This window comes from Patella vulgata, chromosome 6 (assembly GCF_932274485.2).
Source record: "Patella vulgata chromosome 6, xgPatVulg1.2, whole genome shotgun sequence".
NCBI classification, from domain to species: domain Eukaryota; kingdom Metazoa; phylum Mollusca; class Gastropoda; family Patellidae; genus Patella; species Patella vulgata.
In genome coordinates this window covers 28,274,264-28,292,800 of record NC_065884.2, presented here as the reverse complement: position 1 = coordinate 28,292,800, position 18,537 = coordinate 28,274,264, and the positions used below count along the sequence as shown (strand labels likewise).

The 18,537-nt window shown below is 36.5% G+C and overlaps 1 protein-coding gene across 2 annotated transcripts; it reads right to left on the bottom strand.

Moving 5' to 3' along the window:
* Window positions 1–927: 927 nt before the first annotated feature.
* On the bottom strand, window positions 928–15,653 carry LOC130010327 (uncharacterized). Of its 2 annotated transcripts, none has more exons than XM_050552523.2 (9): window positions 15,520–15,653; window positions 14,812–15,026; window positions 7,339–7,567; window positions 7,030–7,209; window positions 5,579–5,730; window positions 4,698–4,941; window positions 4,190–4,286; window positions 3,432–3,702; window positions 928–3,054 (listed from the first exon to the last, which is right to left on the bottom strand). In XM_050552523.2, exons 2-9 carry the CDS (start codon window positions 15,010–15,012, stop codon window positions 2,368–2,370), a joined length of 2,061 nt encoding a protein of 686 aa, XP_050408480.1. In that variant the 5' UTR covers window positions 15,013–15,026; window positions 15,520–15,653; the 3' UTR covers window positions 928–2,367. The 2 variants fall into 2 exon arrangements, with proteins under 2 accessions (XP_050408480.1, XP_050408479.1); XM_050552522.2 differs by lacking the exon at window positions 15,520–15,653 and adding an exon at window positions 15,424–15,517 and having other exon boundaries at window positions 929–3,054.
* Between the last annotated feature and the right edge of the window lie 2,884 nt (window positions 15,654–18,537).

Here is an 18,537-nt window from a genome sequence, read left to right as displayed (position 1 = left end):
TAGCTCGAAATTTTAATCATTGAACTAAGTCAAAACATTCATCTAATGAACATCTACATCAAGTTTAAACATTCTGCCTCAATTAAAAGCAGCGTTGTTATGTTCCAAAGTCTTCACCAATCAAATTGCTCATCGCTCGTCAGCCAAAGCAGACAATTCTCATCATCAAACTTAGTCAAGGTAGTGATGAAATGAATATATACTCAGAGTTTTATAACTCTCAGTTAATTAAAACTAAAGTTATCGCGCCCCAATGCATCAACCAATCAGATTACTCCTTTGCTTGCCGTAAGCAGACAATGTTTATCATCGAACTCCATCAAGGCATTCACCGAATGAACACCTACACCAAGTGTGAACATTCTACCTCAATTAGAAGGAGAGTTATTGTGTTCCAAAGTCTCGACCAATCAAATTGCTTATCGCTCTGCTTACCCTGAGCAGAAAATGCTCATTATCGAACTTAGTCAAGGTATTGATGTAATAAAACTATACACCAAATTTCATCACTCTCACTTAATAAGAACTAAAGTTATCGTGTCCCAAAGCATTAATCAATCAATTTGCTTATCTCTGCTTACCCTAAACAGAAGATAGGTTGCCAGTCAACAAAACATACGCATTGACCGAATAAACATCTACACAAAGTTTAAACGTTCTAGCTCAATTAAAAGGAGCGTGTCCCAAAACGTGTGACGGACGGACAGATGGACGGACGGACGGACGGACGAACCCATTTTAATAGTCTCCTGCTTTCTTCGTAAGACGGAGGAAAATAAGCATGTATACCCCCCCCCCACCAAACACTCTGTTTGATCAAATTATGCAATGTGTACCAGAACAAAAAAATATATTTCAGCTAACAGCCTTGTTAGGCTGTTTAGAAACTAAGCCTGCAACTACAACTTTATTATTCTATATTAGGCTAATAGTCCTTATTGTAGATCTATTTGTGTATTATTGTTGTTTTATATTGGTAATTTTGTTTTGTTGCCTACCCATGTACGACCTATTCAAACATATTCTAAACTAAATTACCAAACAAAAGATTGCTTCAAATCGATGGCAAAACATGTTATTTGGATAGAACTTAATTCTACCTCAGTATGTTTAAAAACAGATAATAAGCCTTTATATAAATTGAAGCCTTTTAAGAAAATTCTTGACCAATTTATTTCAATAATTGAAGCCTTTTAAGAAAATTCTTGACCAATTTATTTCAATAATTCACTTGCGCGTAGGGGTCTTTAGCAGTGGGAGGAAACCGGGGGACCCCAAGAAATCCCTCGAGGTTGGACAGGCAACCCTACTCCTTGTCACGTACATCCCGGGAATCGAAACCAAGCCAGTTGACTCAATGACAGACTTTATGATACAGCGCGTACGCACCAACCATTCGGCCATTCAACCCCCTAAAAAGCAATTTTAAAGTCTGAGTAAAATGTATATGTCACTCTAACATAGATTCTTTTTTCTTTTTACTTTATCGACTTGTGTTCACATTTTTTGATATCAAAAAAGACTCGTAGGAGATTCGCTATATGACCGTGAATCAATTGTGAACTGGAAGCATAATAAAACTCGATTTTGTGATGGATAACAGTATTTTTTATGTGAGTGTCAATATGGCTAACATCATTTTTGTTTCCAATTTCTTGATATAAAAATTCTTTTGTATATAAAATATAATTTTCTTCAAAAATATAATCTTCTTTCAAAATATATAGCATTCTGTTTAAAGGAGCTAAGTCGCTATTAATTGGGACCTAGAAATTGACACAAATGGGTCGCAACGCATACAATAATGTAATATGAATGTATATAAATTGATTTACATTCAATCGTTTCTGTTTTTACCGTAATTTCTAATCAGTTAGGTTCGACGAAATACGCCAGTATTCTCAATCGAATTTCAATCTCTAGCGTCTGTTTTTTTCCAGTCTACGCCGATAGTATTTATTGGGCATGCTCTCCAGATAAGAATATAGCGTCACCGTTTGACATGACTTGTGGAATATGCTAGCCTCGTTTTTCGAGTCCCTTATTTTAAATAGGACTGAAACGCATTATGGTACACGATTCGTGTACCAATTGTAAAATGTTTATTTTGTCTTAAATATTGGATATCAGAAGGTTATCTTTTCCCGGTAAGATGACAACATCAATGTTGATTTAAAGCGACAAATAAATCGTGTTTTCAATGTCGAAGATTTTTGATGATATTGAGTTAGAGACTTAGCTACTTTAAATATACATAATTATAACGAAATATGACAATTTCATGTTTTAAACTTGTTAAGAAGATAACAAACAAAATTTAAGATACAATAATATAGATGAATTAAGATAGTATGTGGTCGCCTCAACTCAAATAAATCTGTAGACCAAGCACATAAAAACCAGATAAAAGGCTATGTTGTTATTGTTGCTTCCATTTCCATCATTCACGTCATTGCCCTTATCATAATCTTGGTAAACAATTGGGTTCTCACTGGTAATTTCCATCATTGGTGTTTCACTTCCATTTCCATCATTCACGTCATTGCCCTTATCATTATAATCTTGGTAAACAGTTGGGTTCTCACTGGTTATTTCCATCATTGGTGTTTCACTTCCATTTCCATCATTCACGTCATTGCCCTTATCATTATAATCTTGGTAAACAGTTGGGTTCTCACTGGTTATTTCCATCATTGGTGTTTCACTTCCATTTCCATCATTCACGTCATTGCCCTTATCATTATAATCTTGGTAAACAGTTGGGTTCTCACTGGTTATTTCCATCATTGGTGTTTCACTTCCATTTCCATCATTCACGTCATTGCCCTTATCATAATCTTGGTAAACAATTGGATTCTCACTGGTAATTTCACAAGACCGCATTGCGTAAACGAATTTATAAGCTTCCAACTTGTCATGTGACCATTTCAGTATGTATTTGTATGTTGTATTTGCCTTATTGCCCAAAAAGCAACCATGGGTTTCCTTGATTTCATCAACAACAGCTCGACATCCATGATAACAATCACCAAAAACTGAACATTTCGACATCACCTACAATATTTATATGTGCAGATAAAAGAATTGGCTAGATAGGTATCGCGTCATACGAAAGGTAATAGGCCACGTCGTCATGTTATTTATCTCCTCTCGGCGGGTAGTTGAATGTTTACTAGTATGTCACTTTCAATGTATCAAGATTATTGTTCCATCTGTGGTAGAAAGAGATTAATCCTCTTACAGTCAATGGGAAAATATTCCAATACAAAATTCAGAACCACAGCCACACCAATTATAAAACCAAGCGAACTGTTTAAATGGCATTACAAAAAGATTAAACTTGGTTCCGGAGACGTACTAAAGTTTGAATTTAATAATATAATTGTGTCAATTTCAGCTGTAATTTGACCAATTTACATTTTGAAACTTACCTTGTCAAATAATGCTCTTGTATCTGGGAGAGTGGCATTAAATAGATCACCTACTTTGCACCCCATTTCATGATAATCGCAGTAATCCATACTTCCATCGGTATCACAAATGCCTTGGATAGCATCAGCTGGATAATAGTAGAAAAAGGAATAGCACATTTCTTCATACGTCCCTTCTCCATAGAATGTAGTGTTCCGTCTACTCATTGATTGGTAAGTACAAACTGTTTCCAGACTATCACCAGAGTTTAAAACAACTGGAGATTCATACCTAGGACAGAATATCAATTTTTGCAGTATTTAAATGAATGACATTATTATTTGCATATTACTTGTTTTAAATCATGGAGTATTCCCAATGGTGTAAAAAAGCTCTAACGTGGTTGAGAGTTCAAATTTAACCAATAATGTATAATTTAAAGGGGCATTAGATACGATTAGATAAATAGATGGCAATCCTCGCTATTATATATAGTTAAAAAATAGATAATTAATAGAGAATATGCTGAAAATTTCAGTCAAATTGCTTCACTCTGAACTTAGATATTAGCGATTAAATTTTACGTTAGCCTCGGTCGTTATTACTACCGTAGTTACAATAATAAACAAAGTTTCGATTATCCTTTATTACGGTTATTTGATTCATCAATACATGTATATCACCATTACTTATTTATGTAAGAGAAGTTATTACTGAAATACAGCACACCCAAACTAGGTCAAACTTTGTCATCGAATTTATGCAGGTAAAGACTTACGTATGGGTAACAGGACTATCGTATCTAAATGGTTGATCATTTGTTAACATCTGTTTAGTACCATCAGTTCTCCTCAGTAAGACATGTTGGGCTGTACCTAAATACATGTATAATAAATACACGAACGTGTATCATCACAATATGCTTGAACAAATCGTAGGTAGCCATAGCAATGTATTTTCAGCATTTAAAATTTTGACTTATCAAAAAAAAAACACCGTTGTGGTTTGTCTTTGAACTCAATTCATGACGACTTTAGCCAGACTACATTGCTGAGATGCATTATTATACTATTCGCTAAGTAGTAGTACTTGACTGTTGAATACCAATAACGTATACATTGTCCACTGTAGCAAAATCCTGCTACACGGCACCACCTTCTGTAGAAACGTCAGTCACTTTAAGACATATCCTAGTAAGATTCACACACGGTTACATTTTGTATTTGTGGGCTTCTAGTGTCGATGTTGGGTCGGTATAGTTTGTATTTAAGGACTTTGTTACTTACCCAGATAATGCATATGGTTTGTACCTCCTGTGAGGTAGACAGGTTTTTTGAAGATTTTCTTCGTACATCTAGCACTACAAGTTGACTGCTGGACAACTTTAGGCAACAGGGGTGGGATTTCTAGATACACCTGTCCAATTCTGAATACACCAGCATCATATTTTCGTAGATTCTTTGTATAATAGATGGTCATTCCAGAAGAATCACTCAGATCAGATCGTTTTTCTGGATTATTCCAATGATACTAAAATAACACAACGGTATTGATAGGCCTTCGTTAATATCTACGAGATGTAGCTGAAAAGTACTAAGCCTATCTGTAAAGACGTGTACAGAGTCGATGGTTTCCTTTTTTTTCTACATAGTCCCCTTCGAGGTGTACACACTTTTGCCAACGATGTTGCAAGGCCAGAATGTCAGTCAGGACGAATTTTTCTTCAACCACCCTAAAAAAAGGTCGTTCACAGCTGATCCGACGTTGTCATTACTAGGATAATGACGACCAGCCAGTTCCTTTTTCATTTATGAAAACCTGTCTTATCCGAGGTTACAAATCTGGCCCAAAAATTAACAGGATCCGCTTTGTCCATTTCTGTTGATTTCAAGGGGTAGGGTCACAAGACAGTCTGGTAAGAAGAAAGTAATAACGCTACAGTTGCAGTTCTTATGATTCATTCAATGATTGTACTTGTTAGTGGCAAAAGATTGTTTACAAATTCAAAGCTGGATAATATAGCTATATATAGCTATTGTAATGGGTCGTAAAGGGTGGGTAATTAATGACCTCAAATTATTCTGGCTTAAATAGACCTATTGTTAATTTAGGGAGCGGGTTCAATATGTATTTAGTATTCAATAAATGAAATTAAGCAATAGCAAACCTGGATAAGCCCCCTTTTATAAAACCCCTTTCCTATTCTAAAACCTGCGTCGTGATGATAGCATTCACCTGCTAACCCAATGGTCCACATACCAATTATAGCACTACAGCCAGCGCCCATACCACATTCCCTGGGTTCCGTCATTACTGGAGCTGAAACATGTAAATTATGTGCTTTAGCTTTATTCTTTTTTTTCATGTTTAGTTATTACAAAATATGTCAATTTTAAGACGGCTAGGACTATGATTTTGGTAAAATAACAAAGTATCCATTCTGATGTAATATGATATGTAAATTTTCTTTACAAAGTAGGCATCTGTCCACATTTGGTCTACAGAAAGACCTTTTTCTAACCATTGTATATTTCACATTAGTACCGTTGGTTGTTAATAAACCAACTATTGTTTTTACATTTCAAATATTTATATACATAAAATAATTGTGATAGGCTTTTAATTTTAATTATTGATATATCTACTCTTCAAAAAAAGTAGAGGATATTCAGAAACAATACAAAACTGCGGAAATGTTAATAACAGGCCAATTACCTACACATGAACATAAACAGTTCCTAAATGGGCGGCTTATCTGACGGCCCAATTTCACTAGCAAAGAGATACACTGTCAAAAGTGAAAATGGAGTTTTTGATTTTTCGTTTAATAATGAGTGATTGCTCCACCAATCCCCAGACATTCAGCAATTCGTCGTGGCATGCTCCTAATCAACCGCCCAATCACGATTTGGGGCAATCCGACGCACTCCTCTTGCAGTGCCACGGTTGACGTTGAAGTCGACGAACACGTCTCCCGATCAAATTAAACGTAACAAACTAAAGCATACACACGCTAAACAGTAAATCTTATGCAAAGCAAACATGGATAGGATAAACAAACAAGCGGCAGTTTTCATCAACCCTTCCTTGAAGAGTCAAATTTGACAATGGACCAACCCCTCCCACGTGTATGGATCTATTGCGTGTCGCACATGCAGCTCAGTTTAAAGATACATTATGTAAGATTTAGATAAAGAGCTGATCGTTCTAGCTATAATAGTTCAAAAATAGATAACGAAAAATGAATATAATAAAATGAATATAATTAATAATTTATATAACATTGAAGGTCTAAAGAAAGCCCTGCAATAGACAGAGTTAGCTCTTGAATAATGTATTCTTAACCATTAAGCTAATATTTGAAATCAGTGTCATTTGCGTTAACGAGGTTCAAGTTGAAATTTAATGCAGTGGTTCACATGCCCTTCATCGAGTAAAAACAAAACCCTTCGCTAAAAAGTAGTAATTTTAACGAGGTGGTTAAACGTCCGGAAAGACAAGATTAGGATGGCATTTCACATATACAGTCTCTCGGGTGGGCATAACTTAAATCTAAACCACACCAAGAAGGATTACTGATCAACTGATAATCAATATAAATAGGGAACTGTTCGTTACCTCCATCAGCGCAGGCAAATAGCAGCATATGATGCATTACTTTAGATTCATTAATAATGGGTTTCGATGCAATCAAATGATACTCCTCATCACTAGGTAAATCAAAGGACATGCACATATAGGTCGTTTCTTTATTAGGCACGGAAGTCAAGTTCATTCGTAGGTCCATTCTCTGTGTACCTGAAGAACAGAAAGAAACACATACACACATATTATGCAAAGCGTAAGAGTTGCGCTTATCTTCTTTTAAAAGACGTTGATAGTCGGTGCTACTGAAATCAATAATTAATGATCGGTCAAATAACCCACCTTCCTCGTCAATGGCTGGACATGTTAAAACATCACTATCACATTTAACCCAGGAATTTGTCTCGTTACATTTGGCACTTCCCCACGGATCACAAATACCCGGATGACTCAGTAGTGTATCACGATCCGGTGCTTTCCCTTGTTCCCACTGACAATTAGGATCTCCCAGTTCTTGACCATTACTCATACCATCTCCATCTGAGTCTTTCTCACATAATTCTACAGTCCACTAAAATAACATAATATCATACATCTATTTATACATTATATACACCATCCTTCTGAAATAAATATATTGTAGAATAACATAATACCATATCGATTTGTACATTATCCACAACGTCTTCTCTGAAATAATTCTACAGTTCTACAATCCGATGGGTCCTGGATATCGGCATAGGCGTGTGAGCCAAATGAATATTGGGCTGGAGTGGGGCAGAAATGAAATGCCCGAAAAAAAAATCCCGTTTGCCTTCAGAGAGCGCCGCAAGAGCGAAGCGCACCGAAGGAGTTCCCCCCAGGCCGTGAGTCAACAACTTGAAACTGGTCCAATACCGTTTTATTTATGTTGTCTGGCAACCGAAATCCCACGTTATACCCACCCAGGTTTTGATGGAGGGTGCTAAAATGAAATGCCGAAATCATTCTCGGCCTGCAAAGCCGGCGGCCAGTGAGCACCGAAGGTGCAATTGCTTCGTCCAGAGATATATGGAGGGCCTTCCCGCGAAAATTTTGAAAATTAAACTGTCGGAAACGCGTTATCCAATATAGCTTTACTTATGTTGTGGACCCGTATCCCATCAGACTATTTTAACTGCATTTATCGGACACCAGAAATTTGACTTCACCACAAACTGACGAAAACAATAATGGTCCTGCCCGGAGTACAACAAGTACAAGTTAAAGGGAAAGACCAACGATTTTCAACAAGGATTCCATAAACCTTAAAAATATATATTGATAAATAATACCTTCTGTAGCACAAACAAAAAAGTTTCTGTAAGCGAGAAATTAATTTTTTAATAAAACATGACGTGACATAGTTGGTTCAATATGGAATTCAATACCAAACGAAACCAAACGCGGAAATTCTACTAAAGGGTTTAAAACGTATCTCAAAACCGAACTTTTTAATCAAATATTCAACTGATAGAATATGGTTTTAGCTGTGTTTGTGTCAGACTTTTACCATGTGTACTGAATAATGTTCTCCGTTATTTTTCCTGTTATGTCTTTTTTATGGATTAATATGTTGTGATCGTTGTAATTTTATATATGTAAAGCGCCCGAGAGCAGCTCGCTTAGTTGAATTGTTGGCGCTATATAAATCAATTATTATTATTAAGATCTCATATGAAAGCTTATTGTTTCTGTTAAGATTATTATTATTATTTTTTTGTGTGTCCTTTCTGCAAATCGGATTTCTCAGAATCTAACTATAGGATCTTTCTGAAACTTTGACGTACCCCCCCTCCTCCCCCCCCAAAAAAAATGGGTGGCAGCTTTTGATTAAATATATTTTCAAAACGTTTTACGAATCCGGAATCACCGAATTTTTCGAACGAAAAAATTGACAATGCACAGTCGTCACTTTGTGAATTTTTTTTACCTATTTTATTATTATTTTTTTCTTTGAGTACCTTGACGAAAATCATTTTCAACTGCAATTTCAGATTTTCGAATTTCGAAAATTCGTCGCTGTGATTTCGTCCCCGAAGTTTAGACCAACTTTAAAACTTCTTTAATATTTAGTAGATCTTACTAATGCGACTTGAAAGATGTCATTAGAAATTTTCTAAATTATCTCCCCTTGGAGAAATTAAGGATCTAAATTTTCAAAAAAAATGGGCGAAATATAGGTCTGATTGCCTTGAATTTTTTTCTGTACTAGCTAAGAAAGTTCTGATGAGTTCACAAAATATAAAGATCTGTCGATTGAACCGGAAGTGCCACCATCTTGAAACATGAAAAATCCACAAGGCTTTGCAATATTTTACTTACAGACATGGGGGTTACATTTTCTGAATCCTTGAAGGAATGCCTAAAAATATATCGGATCAGAATTTCGATTTTGGTCAACTGATGGTCACCATTTTGATCTGAATATGAGAAAAAGTGAAAATCCACGATGACGGACATGAAAATGAAAACAATAGGCCGTAGTTTGGGGAATACGTCTCATATATCCAAAATGAATACATTTCTGGATGGACGGGATCATGGTCGAGTTTTTTGTTTTTGTAAATGGCACAATTTCGAATTTTACCTTTGACGGGTTTCGTGCTGACAAAGTTGTTTACGAGTGAAAAATCTCATTAACTTCGCGAGATTTTGACCAATTTTAATGATTATTTTTTCTTGTTGAAATTCTTTATACAACCCATGACGTGACTGAATATGAAAGCTTTCATATTATTATTATTATTATTATTATTATTATTCTTAATCAGACTGTTCAAGATGCATTCACCGGTCACCAGAAATTTAACTTTCAAACAAAAAAAAAAGAAAAAACAAAAAGAAAGAATAAAAATAATGCCAGAAAAAGTCTGTTTATAGTCCTCTGCTTATTATACTTGTGATAGAGTAAAATATACCTCTACATGTACATACAACATTAATTGTGAAATATTATGCTTTTATATTTTATTATTATTAAACGACATGTTCATTTAGTATATATATTATTATTATTATTATTACACATTTCTTATAGACGTTAATCTACGACTAATCTTGATTAATCTAATTGTTTTAATTACCAAATAGATAACTTAAGCACCTTCAAGCTGTATTGTTATAATTAAATCTATTGTGCTAATTGTTTAATGGGTTAATCTTAGGGCGCTCTAAATCAGACCTGGTTACCAACATGTATATAAACTCAAGCAGAGTGCAGCACCCGCCCTCTCTCCTCACGTCAGCGTTCTTAAAACCGTATTCTAGCTTAGTCCACTTACAGCATTACTACCTCAGCCCCAAAATAACTAAGGTATTTAACCCGATGAAGGGGGCCTATGAGCTAAATCAGAGTCACGTGTTCGATCCCTGTGAGGACAGAGAAAGTTCATCGGGATTTTCTGGCGTGGTTTCTCCTTATCAGAGAAGCAGGATAACCCCGTTGATTAAACTATTAAAAGATAAAAAATTGAAACTTGTTCTTACAGGCCGATAAGTTTGACCTGTTGTGTAAAACACTTGAGACCATGGTAAATAATAGGCTAAAACATTGATGTGAAAGTAATGGATTAATCAGTCCAAATCAAAGTGGATACAGACAGCGGTGCTCCACCATTGATCATATTGTAAGGTTACAGCATGACATCATGACTTCACTATCTAAAAAGAACAATTATCTTTGTGCAGTATTCGTCGACCTGACCAAGACATTTGACTTAGTTTGGGTGGATGGCCTACTTAAAAAAAAGTACACGGACTAGGGGTAACAGGACGAATGTTCCACTGGATCGAAGATTTTCTAAGCGATAGGCAAATACAAGTTAATGTAAATCTCTCAATAAGCAACAAATAAACCCCACACTTTTCAATATCATGATTAATGACCTTCAGTCTAATAACTACATTAAGAAACTTATTGACGTAGCGGTTTATGCAGACGACAGTTCAATCTGGTATGCAGATAATAACTACGGTACGGTTAGAACGAGACTGTAAGAAGCCTTAAACAAATTGTCGAAATGGTCTAATGACTGGGGATTTCGTATATCTGAAAGTACTAAAACAGTAGGCATGCACTTCTGTAGGGATCATAGCGAAGTGTCATCTATAAAACTGGAATTAAGTAAGCCAAACTGAATTTAAAAATCAGGCAAGGCTTCTTGGAGTGACCTTTGATCGCAAAATGACTTTTATACCACATTTAAGTGTACAAAAACACCAAGGAAAAAATTCAAAAGAAATGTCAAATCAGAGACTCAGCCGTTCGGTCACAGAGCAAATGATATATTAAAAGACGTAAGATTAGATCACTATCAGATTACTAACAGGGTATCAAGCCCCATGGACTTTTTAAAATCCAAACTATGACATAAGTCTAGGTAACGTTGTCAAGAAAAAAGAAAATCCACAACACGCTCTCATGCTATCGAGGGAATTCTTAAACGAAAAATGGTCATCGCATGTGAAAATATACACGGATGGATCTCACGATCCAAACACTACCAAATCTGCATTATGTATGGTCATTCCCGAATTTAATATTAATATATCGAAAAGGCTACCAGATGGATGCTCTATATATACAGCAGAACTAAAGGCAATACTCACAGCTCTTGAGTGGCTCGTGTCATCCACCGTTTGAGTGACTCGTGTCATCCACCGTTCAAAGAGCAGTCATTGTGTCAGACTCTCTTAGCAGCATAAAGTCAATAATACATGGCACCCCCCCCCCCCAAAAAAAAAACAAACAAAAAAACCTTTATTATGTCAAAGGGAGAAGATGACCCGTCCTCTCTTCTCACGACAGCGAGTTTATCAGTGTGCTTTAAGGAACTTTTGGTATCCGAGGCCTTTTTTTTTCATTTTGTGTTTTTAACAATTTAATTAAATGAACCTGTCCATAATATCATATTCATTGTATTGGACGTTAAATCTGTAATAAACAACAACAACACGGATATTTATCATTAACTTGAAAACGTGACCTGTATGTGTTACGAAACGTCGTTATTAAATAATAGACAAGTAGTTATATTCATACATTATGGAAGCCTATAACTACCATTCATAATTTCTACTTTACGCTTCTTCAAAACACAAAAGTCGAAAAGTCGTAAAGTAGAAGTTACGACAAAATGTGAGTCGACAACACGCTATACAAGCCAAAATCAACTCGAAAATAGGAAATTAAGAAATAACACACAGCGATAATAGCGCCCCTCGTTTTTTCCTAATTTCTACTTTTCGACTTGCATTTTGGCTTGTATTTATTGATGTCAGTACGAAGGCGCCAAAACGCTATAAAACCAAAATGCAACTCGAAAAGTAGAAATTAGGAAATTAACACACCACGCTATAAGCGACTTTTCGCCTTTTCGCCTCGGAAGTTGTTGTAGTCTCAGTTTTTCAGGTCGCATTTGAATACATGCAATCAGGGCTCACATGGTATTTCATTCTTTTCCGTCAAAATGGATAATAATTTTTATATAAAAAAAATGTTCATATTTTTTTTCCGCCAACTGGGATATTTTATCTGCCAAAAATGTCTGATAAAAAAAACACACCTTAGGCTACAACAATTTAATTTATTATATAGGCCTATTATAAAACAAATTTCCCGTACCGATATATACAATATACAACAACATACATGAGGGTTGGGTGGTCTAGTGGTTTAGCACGTGCGCGTGAAATCACAAGGTCTGACATTGATTCAAGTGGTGTGGTTTCGATTCCTCGCTTAAACATGACAAGAGAGTAGGATTGTTTGTCCAACCTTGTGGGTTTTCTCCGGAAACCCCAGTTTCTATCCACTGCTAAAGATCCCTACGTGCAAACGAATTATTGAAATGATTTAGTTTGCAATGAGTGGATGTTAAGTCAGCCTGGAGGTCGGGTGTTCGATCCCTGCATTGGTAGAGAAAGTTCATCCAGATTTTCCGGCGGATACCCCCTTGTCAATAATGCAGGACGTGGAGGTCAGGTGTTCGATCCCTGCATTGGCCGAGAAAGTTCATCCAGATTTTCCGGCGGGTTTCCCCTTGTCAGTTATGCAGGACGGGGGGGGGGGGGGGGCTGACAAGGACAACTGTCGCATACCAAGCCAAAATGCAAGTCGAAAAGTCGCTAATAGCGTGGTGTGTTAATTTCCTAATTTCTACTTTTCGAGTTGCATTTTGGCTTGTATATCGTGTTGGCGCCTTCTTACTGACATCAATAAATACAAAAATATAACTAAGTCGAAAATCGACTGACATCAATAAATACAAAAATATAACTAAGTCGAAAATCGACCAGACGGTATACAAGCCAAAATGCAAGTCGAAAAGTAGAAATTAGGAAAAAACGAGGGGCGCTATTATCGCTGTGTGTTATTTCTTAATTTCCTATTTTCGAGATGATTTTGGCTTGTATAGCGTGTTGTCTCCTCACATTTTGTCGTAACTTCTACTTTTCGACTTTCGTGTTTTGAAGAGGCGAAAAGTAGAAATTATGAATGGTAGTTATAGACTTCCATAATATATACCCCGTGTTGTGCTTTGTTATGAATAGTTAACCGTGCTTCTAAATGTCATTTAATGAATAGGTATAAGGACTGTTCGGGCCCATTTCGTTTGATTTATTTAATAGCAAACTGCATGTCACGATGACTATGTAAACATCTTTAATATAGAGTTTTAGCTGACATGATACCACTGCACTTGAAAATGACAGCAAGTTCAATAACTATTTACCGATCGGGCTGTAAATAGCTAAGCCCAACCATATCTATCAATCTCTCTAAACATGCTCCCTCTAACAGAGCAGGACTATATATAAAACAACCCTAATTAATGAATTAATATAAGTCGGGAATCGACGTGTTCTATTCTTTCTATTGGTGGCAGTCCCTTGTACACATTAAAAAAAACCTTGACAGATAAATTTCAATGCAGGTATGCGAAAACGCAGTAGTCCTGGCACAAATTTTCCCCCATAACATACTACATGGCAGACGTCCGGCTTCATCATCACCAGATATTATATATTAACGTGAATAATAACACATACATGGAAACTATTCAATATTCAGTCAAAATAAGAGACAAAACGATTTGACAACGTTACGTAAGTCGTTTGCGGGGTCATTAGATACTAAACAAAATTAAACATATTGTGTACACAATCCAACGGATTAAAACATGATAAACTAAAATCAAACACTCGCCAGAAATTAATGCACTCTGAAGAGATCCCCGTCATATACTTATGTTCTAATGATTCCAGCGTGGTTAAATCGAGAATAACCCCCTCTAATTTCGAAACCGGAAGTGTTTATCTCGTAAATATTTATTTACTTATGATCATTGGTGTCAATATTGCGAGTTATTTAAAATAACCTTTTTTATTTTTATTTATTTATTTTCTGAAGAGTTCTATGTACATGTACTGTAACTTGTGTACAGACCGTTCACAATATTGTAATAAATTATGTTAAAATAATAACCAAATCAACAGAATGTCTTATAGTATAACGATGGATTATTGTAATATTAACTATATAATTGTATATTTTATACAAAAATCGTGATGAATATGGGCTGGACCTATAACAGTTTTATTTACTCAAATTAAGAATTACCGAATGAGTAGCTTCACGACATTGTTGGGACAGGGTTGACATTATGTATAAAGGAGAATGTATTGATTCTATTCTTGGACGCTAACAACAAGTGTTATATTTTCAGGAAATACTTTGGGAACATAGTCTTTATTCCTCGGGAAAAAGATACAGTATATATATATACATCCTACCTGATGACCAGCTTGAGCAAAATCTTTACCAAACTGATTTCTGTCACCTCCACCAGCTTGGTTTAAATGACCGACACCCTTCCACAAATAATTAGGTTTACAAGAGTGGGGAACATTCCCCCCATTAGGTATTCTTTCTTGATATCCAGCATAACCACTGACACAAGCCACTGTAGTGGCTAAAATCAAAGCTGGAAACATTTCTAGTTTCACACCTGAAAATAAATACCGTTATAATATAAACTAACCTTGACAGTATCAAGAACATCGTTATATACCATGAAAGTTTATTTTCACTAGTGCATTTTATACATCCAATGTCCGGGCACAATTCCCCCCATAGCACACTGTATGGCTTATCAATTATTAATTCATACACGGATGTTACTTAGGATCGATTTGTTTAACACTGAATTTGTTATTATACATACATGTAAGAAATTTACAAAATATATAGCAGAAAAGACACCCACCCAATTCTGTAACACACCCATATACACAGGCAAGTACAGTAAATAATTTATAGATGCCGAACTAATATGTGCAAGAGAAAAAAGAATATTTTCTTTTGGACATAACTTTAAGTGTTGTGTAAAAACAATATTTACTTACTTGGATATGTGTTTACATCCGATTTCTCCTAGGGTGATATAACAGACAAGTAGAAATTCAAATAAAGATGGCTATTTTATAAATTGAGTAACTCACCTGACTTTTATTGCATAATGTTATAATCATCACGTGAGGTTACCATTCAGGTAAGGCCATCGCAACAATATATTAAAGAACTCTTTGGTTAACACGAAAATAGACTATACGGTGGGATATATGAAACAACACCCGTATATCGCAATGGCGTAATTTATAAAAATAAACTAATCTAGGTTGACATTCCATTTACTACATTCAGCAGTTTCTTTTCTGTGACACCGATTCTAATAACTAGCTTATTATAATATTTTCTCTGTGCACTTGTATTTCAAACCGGGCCATATATATTTAATCGATAGTTTGCTTAGTTTTCACATTTGCGATTCTGAAAAATTCTCATTGTAATAATGCCAATACAAAAGACTGCTAAACTCTTCTTGTAATCAAATAAAACATAATATGCGCGGTATCGTATGTTGTAATCAATGACAAAGAGTCAATAAAACAAAAGGGAAAACGCAGGGGGTGGGGGTTAAATCTTGAATGCACATCTAAGTTTAGATTGTGTATAGTCTTGTCTCAAACTCATTACTCTTTTCTTCCATACTTGAATGTTTTCAGTCACACTCACAACTTTGGTTCTTGTGTATCTTTACTTGAGCTTTGGTTTTATGGTGTTGTTGGGTGAAAGATCACAGCTGGCAAGTTATTGTCATTGGGAATCCTGGTGTGTTATTGAGAACATTGTGAAAACGTTTTGTTAGACCCCGTAGTATTGTCTACAAGAGAAGATGTAGCAATTGGACTGGTCGAGATTTTCGATGATGAGTTTTTTCTGCGTAGGCTAAGCAGAGACTTCAATCTGTTTATTCGAGACTTTGGAACACAATAACCCTCCTTCTAATTAATGTAGAATATTCAAACTTCATATAGGTGAATGGTTAGCTCTATTTACAAAGGCCACCTGTAAGCTAAGCAGAGACTTCAATCTGTTTATTCGAGACTTTGGAACACAATAACCCTCCTTCTAATTAATGTAGAATATTCAAACTTCATATAGGTGAATGGTTAGCTCTATTTACAAAGGCCACCTGTAGATTTCCTCAAGGTCACGATTTCCTTAAGTTCGTGAAGCCGGCCATGAAGACGCCTGCCATAGCCACCACCATTGAGACATTGAACTTGAAATGGGCTAAGGACACACCAAAACGAAACACACTCAACAAGAGAAAATTACCCCCTTGAGAAGGCACTTGCATTAACACTCCCTCGAAGCGTGCAGTTAGATCAACCAGTTCGCACCGCGTTGTGTCTGGCTCACCCACTTCCCCAGGATCTGTATCGCCACTGAACGCACTTGTCAACTGTCTGTCCCCTAGATCGCCCATCATTCCTAACCCTAGAATCACTACAAGATGGAGTCAATCACCCAACTTATCCCGAAAGAAGCTTCCTAACTACAACGGTAAAGACGAGAAGGATTTATGCTGCCTACCACCCGTCATGGCAAAGACCCTGGTTATTGGATAGGATTGTATCATTCCTCGGGGACTGAGAGATCCCGTCACCCAGGCAACCGATCGCTTCCAAAGAACCAGTTCGTTGACTTATTGTTTTGGGAACAAACCCGGCAGAGGTAAAACATTATTCACAGGAATACATAACAATAAAACAACATGATTATCTATCCGCTGTGCCAAAAATACATAAAAACCTAATAAATTACCCAAGGGACGTCCAATAATATCAGACTGTGGCAGCGAATCATACAACATATCACGATATATAGACCATTTCTTATTACCTCTAGCATGCCAACACTCATCCTACCTTAAAGACACTAAAGATTTTATCCTGCTTTTCTGTACGGTACCTTTGGCCGGACAGCAGCGCTACACCCTACTCTTTTTTCGTTCTGCTAATGGTATGCATGGGCCTCAGTTTTCTATTCCAACCGAAGGACTAGGCGTTTTTCATCGACAGGCCTCAGTTTTCCATTCCAACCGAAGGACTAGGCGTTTTTCATCGATAAGCCATCCGTCCTGTATCTCCAACAAGGGGAAACCGGGCAGGAAAATCCCTGAGGAACTTTCTGACCGAACACCAAACCTCCTGGTTACTGAGCAAACACCATACCCACTGAGCCACCGCGACATATCTTGTTTGAAGACATGACATCCCAATCCCTATTTTGCGTATTGCAACGCTCCCGCGTGTCGGAGAAGGTGCCATAATCCCCATACACTCACCTATGGATTAAATGTGTGACCATAACGCACAATTAGTGACTGGCAAACTAAAGCTTAGAACACTATTCTGCAGATTACTTTGACATATCAACCCCTACCTGTGACTATATTTTCCATATAAACAACATCAAAGATATGTGTAAGTATGTATGTGAGTTTGGTCGCTCATCAAGGTTTGCCGCCGCGATCCATACCCACATATGTGGTAACAAAATAATCAGCATGACCCCATGCATCTTTTAGGCCCCGGGCGAATCACGAGCAAATTGAACCTGTCTCCAGGACGAATAACGATTCGTCGCTGCGCTCCACCCCTGATCCCGTAAATGTTTTAGGCTACCGAATTTGGGCCCCGGGCGAATGTGATTAAAGGGCCAATTTTGGCACCGGGAGATTTTGGCCCTCGGAGAATTGGGCCCCTGGCAAATTTTGACCCCTGACGATTTAGGGCCCCAGTCTAATTGAGCCCCTGTCGAATTTCGGCCACGTGCGAATTGGAGCCACGGGCGAAGCCAAGTATTCTGCTAGTAGGTGATATTACAAGTAATCTGTTGATGCCCTGATTAACATCCCAAATCTTGTATTTAAAATTCATAAGACATACGCCAATAATAAATCATATTTTTTAATTCATTACAGCGATATAGAAACATTGGTGAATGTACATGAATCAAAGTACTATGGTGCCTCGCTGACATTAATATCTTCGTATATTAATCATGTTATTAATTACCTCTTTCTTATTTGAACTCTCCAAGCCTTTCTTCATGAATGCATCGGTTATAGCCCATTGTTTCTTGTGGAATTACGTTATTATCAACTGTGT

What these genes read in the sequence shown, in the direction of transcription:
- LOC130010327 (XM_050552523.2), bottom strand. Translation starts at nt 15,012, where the DNA reads ATGTTTCCAGCTTTGATTTTAGCCACTACAGTGGCTTGTGTCAGTGGT. An exon ending in TCCAGCCATTGACGAGGAAG is followed by an intron (nt 7,210 to 7,338) that starts GTGGGTTATTTG and finishes TCTGTTCTTCAG; the next exon opens with GTACACAGAGAATGGACCTA. An exon ending in ATAAAAGGGGGCTTATCCAG is followed by an intron (nt 4,942 to 5,578) that starts GTTTGCTATTGC and finishes GTGTTATTTTAG; the next exon opens with TATCATTGGAATAATCCAGA.